At 41.6% G+C, this 13,968-nt stretch overlaps 1 protein-coding gene across 1 annotated transcript in view; it reads left to right on the top strand.

Moving 5' to 3' along the window:
• LOC311021184 (ras and Rab interactor 2-like) overlaps positions 1-13,968 on the top strand; it is a 57,745-nt gene that overhangs the window by 19,453 nt on the left and 24,324 nt on the right. Inside the window, exons 3-7 of the mRNA XM_084021607.1 lie at positions 4,509-4,609; positions 7,729-7,939; positions 9,862-9,973; positions 11,977-12,049; positions 13,135-13,226. Of these exons, the coding sequence (XP_083877733.1) occupies positions 4,509-4,609; positions 7,729-7,939; positions 9,862-9,973; positions 11,977-12,049; positions 13,135-13,226 (589 nt within the window). The remainder of the gene's footprint in view (positions 1-4,508; positions 4,610-7,728; positions 7,940-9,861; positions 9,974-11,976; positions 12,050-13,134; positions 13,227-13,968) is intronic.

Here is a 13,968-nt window from a genome sequence, read left to right as displayed (position 1 = left end):
CCTGCAGGCATTCATGTCAAACACTAGTTATTCAATAAGGATTTTAAATATATCCCAGCATACTAATAATAATACAACTGAATTTGTTCTGTATCTGAATCATGCCAATAAAACCATTAAATTTAGAATAAAGCGGGTCCAATCCTTCCAATCCAATACACTGTCTTCCTGTGGAAAGAAAAGAAATACAGGGCACAAAACATGTGGGTGTCAGGGACTTGATTCATGTGATCCTGCCATTTACAATATTTGAGATTGTGATCCTCAAATGAAGGCATGGGACAATATGAATTTTTTTTTTTTTTTTTACTTTTATTGGCTTTATTCATAGAACAGCTGAAGATATGATAGGAAACAGGTTGAGAGAGAGGGGGAGTGACACGCGGCAAAGGGCGCCCAGGCCGGGAATCGAACCTGGGGCCGCCGCAGCGAGGACAAAGCCTCTGCACATGGGACGCCCGCTCTACCAAATGAGCTAAACGGCGCTCCCAAAATGAATATTTTGATGGACAATGTTATCCCAATAATCATCAAAATATGCTTAAAAATAAATATTACCGTAAAACAAACTGGAAATTTACATGAAGTTACGAATCAAATGATTTATTGTCAGATATAAAACACCGAAAGTTTTTTTTATTTATTTTTATTTTATTTTAAAGATTTTTTTTTTTTATTGCTGGAGTGCCATGCAAGCCTTTTTTTTATTGTTTTTTTTTTTGAATGCAGAGAGAGACAGTGTGGAAAGGGGAGATAGAGGGGGAAGACATGCGCGAAGGAGATTGCCGGGCCGGGAGTCGAACCACTGATCTCCACGCCGAGGCTGAGCCTCCGTACATGGGGCGGCTGCCTTATCCACTGCACCACTGACCGCCCCGCCGAAAGTTTTTAAGTGCAAATCCTTTTTAGTGAAAATCACTTAATAAGGTGATCATAAATCAAAAGGTCACCATGTATATATTTTTTCATTTGTATTGTGTACTTTTTACAGCAGGCTCTACTTTTCTCACTTCTCTACCATGATGGTGAGGTAGACAGCTTTTTCAAGTCACTTGTGGCGACATTTACGCTAATCCTAATGATGGAAATTCACCAAGATCAACTTACTGTGTGTTTTTTTTTTTTTCAATCAAATGAGTCACTGTTCGTGATTTCCTTTGAAAGAGCTGAGCTTACGGTTTCCTCTCTCCTCAAGCTGCTGATGTGATGTTACTCAACAGAGACATTAGCCAACTAGACGGATAATTGGGAAACGAAACAAATGACGGCAGTGTCACACTGAACATAGCCAGGCTGAATGTAATTCCAGGAAAAGCTTTGCCATCAGTCAAACAAGAGCTCTCAGAACTTGTTAACCTTCTCTGTTGCTTCGTGTAATAAATATTGTGTCATATTTAACCGACTGAGCCCTCTTTATTTTAGGGCTATGTTTTGCAGAACGATGGCGGTCTACGCTTACCTCCCTGACAAATGCATTGCATTCTCTCTCTTTTTAACTCCCTAATATATCAGTATTGGCCACAAAAATCAGGCTCTATCAGACAGAACCATTGCCTACTTACTGCCCATGCATCCATACTGTGTAAGATCCATTCTTATCAGGAAAAACCCTCAGTGAGGAGGATTTCAATGGCATACTTCGCCTCCTAGTAGAGATGTACAGATACCATTTTTCCCCTCCCGATACCGATTCCAATACTCATGCTGTGGGTATCGGCCGATACCGAGTACCGATACCGATACCAGTGTGTTTAAAAAAAAAAAAAAGATCATACTACGCCTGCATGACTGTGATATGATTATCATTGTGGTAAGGCCTGGCTCAGGTTAAACCCTTTGTAAAACATGAATGAATACAGCAGATTTATTTTTAAATTTATTTTTAAATAGAACAGTATAAAACAGTAGTGCAAATTTGCAACACTCGTGCTACCCCTCGAAATTGAGTCTTTGCATATGTTACACAGGGCTCTCAGGTTTTTAACTTAGTTCAATGTGAGACAGGCCGTTATTTCCACGCTTCCCATTCATAAAATGTTTTCAGAAGCACATTTCGGTGAACTATTTTCGTAAAATAAGAGAACGTTTTTTTTAATAATCCCGGTAATTTGTCTGCATGAGAAATACTAGATGTGCCATGTGAACAGGTTGAAATGCGTGTGTCTCACGCCCAGTACACAGAGCCCTGTGTTGCATGTTGCCGTCTTAAGCCTCAGTTATGCTTCCGCGTAGTGATCACGCAATGGCCACGCAGTTGCTTGGAGACCGTGATGGTTCTGCGTTGGGTTTACGTGTTGAAATGCAATTCAACGCCACACCGGTAAAGGGCGCTATGTTTTTTGTAAAGACTGACCGACTGACCGAGACTCTTGACGTATATCGTCGTTAGCCTCGTTATAGCCTATTTGTTTACCTTCCGGCTTTAAACATCCACAATTTTTCAGTGTTTTATTTCTTTGTGCAAAAGCGACAAGGTGCAAACAATAAAAGTATTAAAAGTTTAAATGGCGGTGTTTTTGAGTGGAAACCGGAAAAGCGGTCTCCAGCGGATGTAGTTAGCGGACCAATCACAGCCAATGCCGCTGCGTTGGTGTTGCGTCGCCTCGACGCGCGTCTAGGATTTTTGGGAGGTGCACGTCAGGCCCTTGCGGTGGGTCTGCAAGGACGTAAAGGGTCCGTAAGCCCCCTTGCGTTGTGTCAACGCGGAAGCATAACTTGGGCTTTACTGGTGGGAACATCCACTGTGAAGTACTGCCAAACCGCCGACATGATGCACTAACATTAGCTCCTTTTAACAGATGTCAGGTGACCAATTCTTCTTTGCCCCTCGAAAAAACAGCAGCTGCCGCCAGCAGCACAGCGCAACTGTTTTAAGAGCTGCGAAGAAGAACTGTGTCAAAGCTAATGGAAAAATTAATTACGTGGTTTCGGATCGGTGCCTGGACTCCAGTACTCGCCGATACCCATGCCAGCATTTTTGGCTGTATCAGAGGCATTTCCAATACAGGTATCGAAATTGGAACAACTCTACCTCCTAGGAATGCTTCATGCATGTGAAGGCAACTTTCAAGGTTCATTCATTGTAGGGTTGTCACGATACTAAAATTTTCAACTCGATACCGATACTCAGGAAAATATTCGATACTCGATACCATTTTCGATACCACAAGGATGAAAAAAAGACCCCAAAATTTAAAAGAAATGTTTTTATTAACAAAAAAAATGCAAAAATAACAAGTTTCAGGTCTGAGGTAGTGCAAAAAAATAAATAATAAAATAAACAATAACAATTGGAACAATATTTTGAGGTTGTAAATATTAGGCAAGCCTGATAAAAACTAAATTAACTTAAGTGTTCCTTCCTTGGCTATGCTTTATATACATAACAATAAACTAAATGACACTAGCCAAACCAGTTAACATGAACATTACACTGTTGAAATGCTGTATTCTCAGCAGCTGCACCTGTTACAAAAAAAAGTCTGAAACTGAAAAGTGCACAGAATTATTCGATACTTTTGAAAATGAGTATCGTATCCGGATACAACATTTTAGTATCGATACTTTTTTGAGTTTCGATACTTTTGACAACCCTAATTCATTGTAAACACAACACACACACACACACACACTCTCTGAGTCGCTGTTAGTCTCGTGAGTGGTTTTTAGAAAACGCTTGCTCCAGTTCTCTGGAGGAGTAAAGGGTTGTGAATGCACTGATTCAGCATGGCTTTAATAGAACTAACCCAGAGGTGAAGAGGAGGCCAATGGCTCATTTCAGACACGTAGTTTGAAATGGAGACCTCTGCTGGAAAATGCTGATACATGTGGATATTTGATATTCTGGCAGCAGATTAAAATCTGAAGAAATGCACATTCTGTAGCAATTTTCATATCTTCATATATGTCTGTTTGCATTTTCTTTTTTTCTTTATTCAACCAGGAAAACCTTGCTGGGATAAATCTATTTTTGTTCTGGCCGAGACAACATAAAACAAATAACAAAAATATGTCACCAAATAAGAATTGAACCAAAATGTAATAACAATCATAAAAAGATCACCTCCTAGAAATAACCTACAAGAGCTGTCATAAACGGCAACACTATTCAAACTGATCTGATACTGTCAAACAAGAACTTGAGTCTCATAGACATCCGAGATTCTGATCCAATTTCAGCAACCGTGATGTCAATTCACAAAGAGAAACCATATATGGCACATATTAATATTCAATTACAGCTGATAATTATATGCTGAGTGCTGCAAGTAATACATTTAAGTAAAATGAAAAAGAATAGTTGGACATTTTGAGAATAGCCTACTTATTTTCTTGCTGAGAGCTTAAGAGTGTTTGGTGAAGACTCAGGAAGTCCCTGCTCTTAGATAAAAGATATCCCAGCACATAATCCTCTACCCCAGTAAACCTCTATTTGTTGTTTTAATTTTTTTTGGTTTACGCATTAAATAAAAAAAAGTAATGTGCTGTTCTGTGTGTCGTCTTTGCAGCTAATCGACTCGTTTGCCTGGGAGATCGGCACATTGAAGAAGGAAATGGGGAAGAAGCCTGAACCTGCAAAAGGGGAACAGAAGACGGACACGCTCCTCGGGTGAGCTTATAGTGTGTCTGCATCGTCTTCTGTCCCAGCCAGTATTACCATTTGATTCAAGGCAGTGTAGCTCTCCATGACTACCAGCAGATGGCACTCTTAAAATACCTTAAATGTTGTTAGGTGTGTAAGGAAGTGTATGTGATGTCAGCGAGCTATGTCAGGAATCCGCAGATAGCAGGACAAAGTGATCAGCTCTCCGGGAACTGTTGGTGAACTTTGTCCCGTAAGTCCTTGAAGCCATTCCTAGTGATTCCTTTTCTACTACCTAGTTTCTGTAGAATTCACAAACAGAGACGGTGACACATTCCAGTGCGTTCAATTGTTGTAGAATAATTTATTTTAGATGAAAGTAGTAGATTATTATTCCATTAGGAGTAAACACTGAAAACAAGTACATTTTATTTCTGCTCTGTAACATTAGAGAGGGAAATGTTAAGGCCACTACATTTATTTACAACTTCACCAATAGAAATAAAGGAGGGCTGAAGACACAGCCTAAACCACAAAGCCATAATTCAAGCTGTGCATTCATTTAGGACATATGAAGTAGATTATGTATTAAGTTGAATTTAGATCACCATTAGACACTGGACTGTTTAACTGTGGCTTCCTGGAGTCCTTGCTTTTCAGTTTTAATCAAATTGGAGGACAAAAATGAATCAATTCTGACCCCTCTTTATTTTAATTTCACAGCTTTGTTTTTGTTTTCTAACCTCAGTAAAACCAAATGCAACCAATTGTTTTGACACAAACATAACTTCAACATGAAATGTTTCATCCTGTATTTATTAACAGACATGGATTCATATTGTATAACTAACTGTAAATGAAAGTGGAACATTAATAATGGGAGAAAGAGAAGGAGGAGGGGTGGGTCTGTCTGTGTCTGTGTCTGTCTGTGTTTTTTACACATTTTTCTTTATAACGGCAACTTCCTGTTGTCCGTGCTGAAACATGTCAATGACTTCACTGAAGTTGATTGGAATATCCTTCTCAATTGCCAGTAAAACAAGCTCTGACAACCTCTCCTCATTGCAAAGGGTGCAATGTTTTGTTTTTCACCAGCTTCAGTTTTGAGAATAGAACGTTCCACAGTTGCTCTAGACACCGGAAGGGTGCCATCTGTCTTCAGCAGCTCAGTCAAGTTAGGGAAAACCAGATGTGCATTGTTTTCTTTGACCACTGAAAGAATAGATGTCACACTGGTTGTGAGGGGCATGAGTATGAAGTATGGAAGACCTTAAGTTCTGTCTGCAATTTGTCTTCTTCTTCTTCAATGTTGTAGAACTGGCAGAGTTTCTTCACAGCTTGCAGTTGGAGGCCATTCAGGATTTCCCATGTGGAGTTCTCTTCTCCTTTAAAGCGTCTTTGAAGCTCTTGTGTCATTGTGGCCACGAACACGTCATACACTCTAACGGTAGTAGTCTTGCAAAGTAGGGAAAGTGTGGTCAGCAGTAGTTGTTGTGGCAATGACTTGATGCTTGCTGGCATTTCCCTCCTCCTAGCTTGATCAGGAATCTCAGTTGGGGGGTCCAGGCCCACTGATGCAGCCTTCTCTGTAGCCTGTTTATACATGTTATCAAACTACTCTGTTCTGCCAGTTCTGAAAAACTCCATCAACAACTTTGTATGCTGCAGCCAGGTCTGTCTTTCTGCTGCAAAGCATCAGAGGCTATGCAGTCACCTGGAAGATTGGACAGGTGATCAAAGTTGATGCTCTTGAAAAGAATCATTGCATCGCCTGCCGAAGAGTCTGGTTTGCTGTGTCATTTCCTCAAGAAACTGCATGTCAGCTGGGAGGACCTTCCTCAGCCCACCACTTGTCTGACAGCTTCTGCAGCTCCAGTGGACGCTGATCAGCGTACATCGTCTTCTGCATTTCAAAAGCCTCTTTAGACAGACGATTCCGCCGTGATGGCAGGAAGGCGAGTCAAAATAAGCCGCAAACCGTTGCGTTCGGATAGAACTTTGTTTGCAGCGTAACGCTGCAACTAAACAGTGTCTGTGTTAAGATAGCACCCGGTGTTGCAGAACGAGTGAGACGTCCCACTGTGCAGCCGCCGTCTCATCTATGGACTCGACGGCCGTGTGACATGTTCAATGAGCGTTTGAAATCTGATAAGCTCGCTGCATCAAAACAATTAAGAAAGGTGAACTTTTGCTCGTCTCGCATATTTACACGACTCTTCAACAAGTGAAGTTGCTGTTCATCATAAACATGTCGATGCGTATAAAGGCGGCGTCGTACGAGCAACTACCGGCGTTTAATCTTCTTCGGATCTACGCTTTGAGCTCATTAAATCCACCGGCGGCGTGTCGCTCTGGTAATACGTCTTCACTACGTCACGTCTTTTCCACCTCGGGTGCTCGGAGCGTTTAGATAGAACGCGTATTGCCTCGTCCTGCCTCTGATGCGGCTCTGTGACGACCTCCGTAGCCGCCTCTTTCCGCCTCAGCGAGTGTTTAGACTGACGACGGGGCGGGATAATGGCGGAATACTCGAAAAGACTGTCTAAAAGGGGCTAATGAATGCAGAGTGTCCTTTGGATGAGTTGGTACATGGGGGGTATCCTATCAACACATATGTACATTGATAGTCTGCCGTTACAATGGATTTGCCTCGGTGCACTGTGGAGTGGGCAAGACTGTTTTTAATGCCTGTCTAGCTAAGAACCATTGACTTGCACTAGCCATAGCATAAGCGAACTCGGCAACTAGAAGAACTGAATTAAATTTCTTGAAAACGTCTCCAGACGTCTCAAACACACCGGCTCACTTGGAAAATAGGTCTTATGTCCAAAATTCCGAACTATCCCTTTAAGGTATGTTTGCTGAACAGCTACTACTTTACTCAGACGAGGACCTAACACTTGTTTTATTTTTTAGCTCTTACTTTATCGGCAATGATATGTTGTGGTTTCTTTCTTTTGACAAATGTACTTATTGTAAGTCACTTTTGACAAAAGTGTCTGCTAAATGACCTAAATGTAAATGTTCATCACACGATCACAGTCCCTTTGTGTGACATTGTGTTAACATTTTCTGCAACATTTGTCACTGATACAAGAAAGTACATACAGTAAGGGATTATGTATTTAATTTTTGTTTTGTTTCAGGCTGGGTGAAGAGGTGGGCGGGCTCTTCCTCCAGGCCTCCCCCTGTGCCGGGATCGGAGCGGGGCTGGCTGGAGCCAGAGATTCGGGCTACGATTCCCTCCATCGGCGGCTCAGTGTTCTGGACCGCCTGCTTCGCACACATGCTGTGTGGCTCCAGCTGGGCCTCAGCTACCAGGATGCCACACACATACTGCAGAGCCAACCCGCCGGGGTGAGTGGACAGCAGCCTGTGTGACTTCTATGTCCATGCTGTTGACTTGAAGCTTCTACTGGACCCACACAGACAGGCAGAAGCAATGACTTCAACACACCACTACAGCCGCCAAAATCATTGCTACCATCAACTCTCCAATGACATAGTCCAACACATGTTTAACTTAACAAAGCATGAGACAAGCTGCAACCATGTAAATAACTAGACAATGAACTGAAAAAAAAGTGCCAAAACTTGCAGTTCCTCAAATAGCCTCTTGAGGTTGGCTCCAAAAGAGACTCAACCCTATTCTAACCATTTTAACAAGCAAATGTACAGCAGAAATAAACATGTTTCGTACAGCCTGGTACAAAAAAAAAACGCTTATTTTGCGTTTATTTAGCTTATTTCCCTCTTCATGAAAACGCTACAGGGGAGGAGTTTTTATACAACTCTCCTTAAAGTTTTATGTAACTCATAACATAATTTAGAGACAGGTGGGTTGCGTCACACTGTAGAGAGTTTATGTTTCTAATCAGGGATGCACTGATACCAATACCAGTACTGTGCTCATTAGAAATTAACGGTTCTCAATATAATATTGAACCGTACGGTACACCATGCACGGTTCAATACGCACTTGTGAATTGAGGTATATTCGGTTTTGCAATAAAATGTCACGTAACTTCACGTTTCCATCCTTCCTTGTATATCTCTCTGAATTGGCTATGTCGGAGCTTTAGAGGAGCACTTGAATGCAGCATGTGTTCACGCCTCCCTTCCAGTAAATCTCCAACGTGGAAGCAGTACGGCTGAGCAGGTAACACCGACTTACAACAGTTTCTCTCGTTGATGCTTCCAACAAGACGATTCTACCGGTGCAGAAAAAGGGTTAGCTTCCGTCCCCGAATCATAGCGCTCGATCCGCGCTACCCTTCCATCGCGCACACTTTTCAGCACAAACGCAATGTCGAAGTGGGAGATGAAGAGTGCATACTCATATATGGGCCACTGAAGTACAGGTATATTCATTTAAAACAGTGGCTTTATGTTTTAAATATAAAGATATTGCAAATATGTACAATTACTTATGAAATAGTTTTACCCCCTTTTATCCGATACCAGTCGCCAAAGCTAAGAAGTACTTTTGCTTTTTAAAGTGCAAAAATTGTGTTTTTTTATTTATTTATTTTAATATTCAATACACTTGAATGTGTAAAAAAGATCTTAGCTTATAAGCAAAAAATATTTAATTTTTGAATATATAAATAGCAATATTTTTTTCCTTGTGCACAAAATATGGACCGAAACAGAACCGAAACCGTAACCCAAGAACTGAGGTGCGTTTTGAACCGTGGTCTACCTGTATTGTTGCATCCCTAGTGTGCATGTATTTGTACTGCAGCAGCGTGACGTTCTCCTCTCACCAGAGAAGCTCTGTCTGTGTGTTGTTGGTGACTTCTTGTGTCCATCACTAGCTGTGAGGAAGACTTTTTAATTACTGTTTTATTTTTTTATCAGTTTTTGAATTTTAGGGTGCCTTTTAAGATCTAGCTAGGGACAACGGATGGAAATTAGCATTTGCAGCTAACTCCAAAGTACCAAAGTTCATCTACATCAGTAAATTTGAAGAATTTAAAAACACCAGACTTCATTTTTTCAGCTTTAGGGCCATATATCTAAGAATGACAGAATGTTGAAAATGGCCTCAGCTGCTTCATCACAAGTTGGTGGATTGAGTGTGCTCGCAACGCTCCGTTTGGGTCACGTTGTGATTCCCGAACCTGATTAGTGCATCCAATACATTAATTGGCTGCTTTCTTTGAAATGGTGGGAAGTACACAGACAAAATATCTCAAAAGACACAATCTAGAAAGACATAGTTCTCCATTAAACACTGACGTATACGTTCTGATTGGTTGTTTCCCTCTGGCCTGCAGACATTCGTGGTGAGGAAGTCAACCAGCCTGCAGAAGAAAGTAATATCGCTACGCATGAACAAAGACTCTGCAGTTCCCGTCAAAGACTACCCTGTCAAGGAGAGTCAGTACAGTAAGCATCTGAGACACCCCCACATGTGTTTTGTTTGTTTTCCTTGGAAATGCTGTGAAGCTGCCAATCAGGTTTCTAAGTCCTCCTCCACACAAACTAATAGACGGTATGACGGCCCCTCAGCTGCTCTGAGTGTCGGCAACAACAAACAATGGCCTAGTTTTTGAACCGAGTAGTCACGTTTAGTGGCTGCAGAAATTTGTCATTATTATACAGACCTCAAGAGAGCACTACAGAACAGTAAAGTTAGTAAGGTCAGTAAAGTTAGGCTTTGCTCTCGTCTTCCCAAATCAATTACAAAGCAAGTTTTCTAGGTGTCTCATGGTGGTTACGTTTTAAAGCACAAAAGAATAATCATCAGTCATTCCAAAGATTTCCTCTGGAGACAGACGCTCTTCTATTTTCTTCCTCTGCATTTCATTCAGTAAAACCTGCAACAGTAACTGTCGTCGCAGTGGGACAAACCCGATGATTTCTAGATGAACAGTTCAGGCTACAGAGCTCGTTTGCCTCGGCCACCACTTCCAGCAAACCTCTATCCAAGGTGTGTCGCTTCATACGTCAGCGGACTCATTTGCCCAAAATTGCAGACAACAATGGGCTGAAGCAACCTTTTAGTTGCATGAAAAGTAGTCCTGTGACTAAAATGACCAGGAACATCTTGGCTTGTGTTGTCTGTGCAGTAGTATTAGTATTCCCCTTTTGTTCCAGGGTTCCAACATGGTAAGGGGCCTATAATATATAATAATATCTGTCTCTTCCATCAGCACATCCAAACTAGTACAACCCTAAATCCTGTTCTTTTCTTCTTTGTTGGGTTTTATTTTCAGTCACCTGTAACTCGGGGAATTTCCTGAAGCTCTGACCAAACATGCTCTGAACGTGGTGTGTGTGTGTGTGTGTGTGTGTGTGTGTGTGTGTGTGTGTGTGTGTGTGTGTGTGTGTGTGTGTGTGTGTGTGTGTGTGTGTGTGTGTGTGTGTGTGTGTGTGTGTGTGTGTGTACGCGCTCGCTCTGACACTTCAGCACTGAACTGGAATTTCCAAATGCTTGCCTAGTGAGTGTGTCCTGCGTGTGAAGCCCCACGCACTGCAGACTTTACTTTCCCGTTTCCGCTGACTACTGGTGAACGCTGTCATCTGAAGAGTCTGTGACGTCACTCTCAACACCTGAAGAGAAGAATACACAAAAACAATAAACACAGCGGGCAATTCATGAAGAGATGCTTCGTGCTAACGGTCTTGTAGTTAACGTCACTTCCATACAGTGAGTACGGCTCAAAACTCACCACACATAATTGTTAGCTTATTAGTTATTATTAATATCGGACACCCCGTCTCCTGCTGGAAAAACAGTCAAATAATCAGATTCAACGTCCAGATGATTAATATTCTTTGTGATTTTGCTGCTGGCCTTTAGATCGAAACTAGTAAAGGACACAGATATTTTTTTAGCTGTTTTTGACCAATCATTGTTTTTGTTTTTAGTTTTATGTGTCTTAAAGTTGTGCTACGTAAGATTGGAGATGCGTTGCTTCTAGCGGCCTCTTTGGCGGTAGATGGAACTGTAGGCAAGCCTCTGGGACTCATCTCCTTCACCCAACAGTGTCGACTGTCTCTCATCTGCGTGATGCCTTCAAATGCTCCACACTGAAAGGAGGTCCGTCTTTTAGACTAGAGGGAGCCTGACTCAGCTGTTGGAAGTTACCGATTTCCCATTCCAAGTAAACGCAGCATACTTTCGTGAGTAGCTCCACCTGCAGACCAACCGCTGCTGACTGACAGAAAAAGATCAAACTCATTTAGAGTTTAGCTGGAATGTGGCCACAGACACGGAGATCCTATTTCTGGGCAAAGCAGCAAGTACAAGCACTTTCATTAGTGGTCACATGATCAACCACCATTGTTTTAACTCACTCTGTGATAGATAGGAACTTAAAAGACAATTAAATAGATGAACATGTTACGGACTGCCTCTTTAATCATGTTGTTCTGTGTTCCTACAGCGTTCTCTTTGTTGGGATCAGGCTTGAGCTTTGCAGACCTTTTCCGTCTGGTGGCGTTCTGCTGCATCAGCAGGTGAGTTCATCACTCAGAAGTTGTCGTGATCACAGGAAGACATGCAGAACACACTGATTTGATCTGTGTGTACACACACTACAAAAACCATGAGCTGGTTGTCCACATCAGAGATATTCAAACGAGAAAATTAAGGATTTATTGTGGTAAAATGATCCCATCAACATTGTTCTTCTACCTGTGCAACACTGCTCCATCCATTCATACACACATATTTGCTCTGTGTTGAAAACTTGTGCATGGGACAACAATTAAAAGTGCCATTTTGGCGGTGAGTTACTTCACTTGCAAAATAGTCACACAGTGAATGTTTACATATAGAATGTATTCATCTTACAGTGTAATCTTATATATTTGATCGGTTGTAATGCAGCACGACAAAGATACAAATCATAACAAAGACAAAGACTGAACTGTCGAGGATGGGGGAAAAAAGCATTAAAAAAACTCCACCTTTTAACCTTCATCCAAACAGGGAGGAAGTGAGGCATTTTTAGATGGATACATAGTTCAAATTGAAAACCATGACTAGTGTGTAACTCACACACACTGCACACAGCGCCAATAGTGGCACAGCAAGTCAGATTTGTCTTATTATGGTTGTTATCTTGTAAGGGGACTGACTTGAAAGCAAGATTTAGATTTCAACATGATAATTAAAAAGACTGCAGTCCTTTCATTGCAGTGTTGTTGTTGGCCAACAGGGGCACATGATTGCCTACCAATGGTACGTGGTTGTATTTAGGATACTTGCATTGTGTCTACCCAAAATGCCATTTTACACATCACGTCACTTTCTGCAACAACTGCAGCCGTTTCAAGTTATACTGAGAGAAGAAATCATGACGTTGGTGAAATTTCCAGCTCTAATTACTCCAGTTTGCTTGTAAAAGAGGAGGAGAGCAGCGGGCACATAATGACCCTCCGGCTGTGTGGCTGAATATACACAACACACCCAGGCTGCTGTTTTCCAACGTAGTGACTCACACATTATGTGCAATAGGCTTTCAGTCAAGCTCTCTTTACTCTCCTCTTCTCTGTTAAAGTCTTTCTGACTCTCACTCGAGCTTTTCTCCATTCCTTAGGGATGTGTTGCCCTTCACTCTGAAGCTCCCAGATTCCATCGCTTCTGCCACTACATCTGCTGATCTTGATGAGTTTGCCAAACTTGGAGCAGGTTTGTTCTCAAATTTAAATATATATTGGGGAACAAGATTTGGGGGGAATTTGTGAACTGAAGTTTCTTGATCCTGTTGAGCAGAATACAAAAAGTACAGATAAAAACACCAGAGATAAAAAATAAGCATGCTCCATGGTGACACTAAATCATTTTTATGTAAAAAGGATAGCAAGAAAGAGGAGTCATTTTGAACCAATTATTGGTAATCCTGCATAAGATTTTGCAGCTAAACAGATTATGAAACTCCATCAGCCGCTTGCTAGTTCAGAAAAGTAGAGCGTTTTACTGCATCACACATCTGTTGATTGTAAAGGATGATTTTTTTCCTGGAGGCTTGACACTCATAAAGCCTATCTCAACCACATTCCCCCTGCTCAATAGATGAACTGGCATGCCTATGCTAAATGACTCAGCCCCAGGGACAAAAGTCTCTTCCAGGCCCAAATCAGTGCTGCTCAGCTGGGCATGGAGCCACCATAAATGTTTTCGATTCTTATGCCTCTTCTAACTTGTACGACAGGTATGCACTTTTTTACTTAGTTGAGGCAAAAGTAATGCTTTTTTTGTCTGACCCTCTCAGAGTGACCTTTCTGGTGCTGTGACTCAGCTCTGAGCTATCATGTGAAATCTAGGCTGACTCTTCCAGAGCAACCCTGTCAAAAATGACATCCCCATACAACTCTAACTTATATTTCAAGGGAAAGTTATTTTATTTCCGGACCGAACGGTCAAAGTTTGA

The sequence above is a fragment of the Eutrigla gurnardus genome (assembly GCF_963514095.1).
Source record: "Eutrigla gurnardus genome assembly, chromosome: 11".
Taxonomy (NCBI): Eukaryota; Metazoa; Chordata; class Actinopteri; order Perciformes; family Triglidae; genus Eutrigla; species Eutrigla gurnardus.
This window is presented reverse-complemented; position numbering and strand designations above follow the sequence as displayed.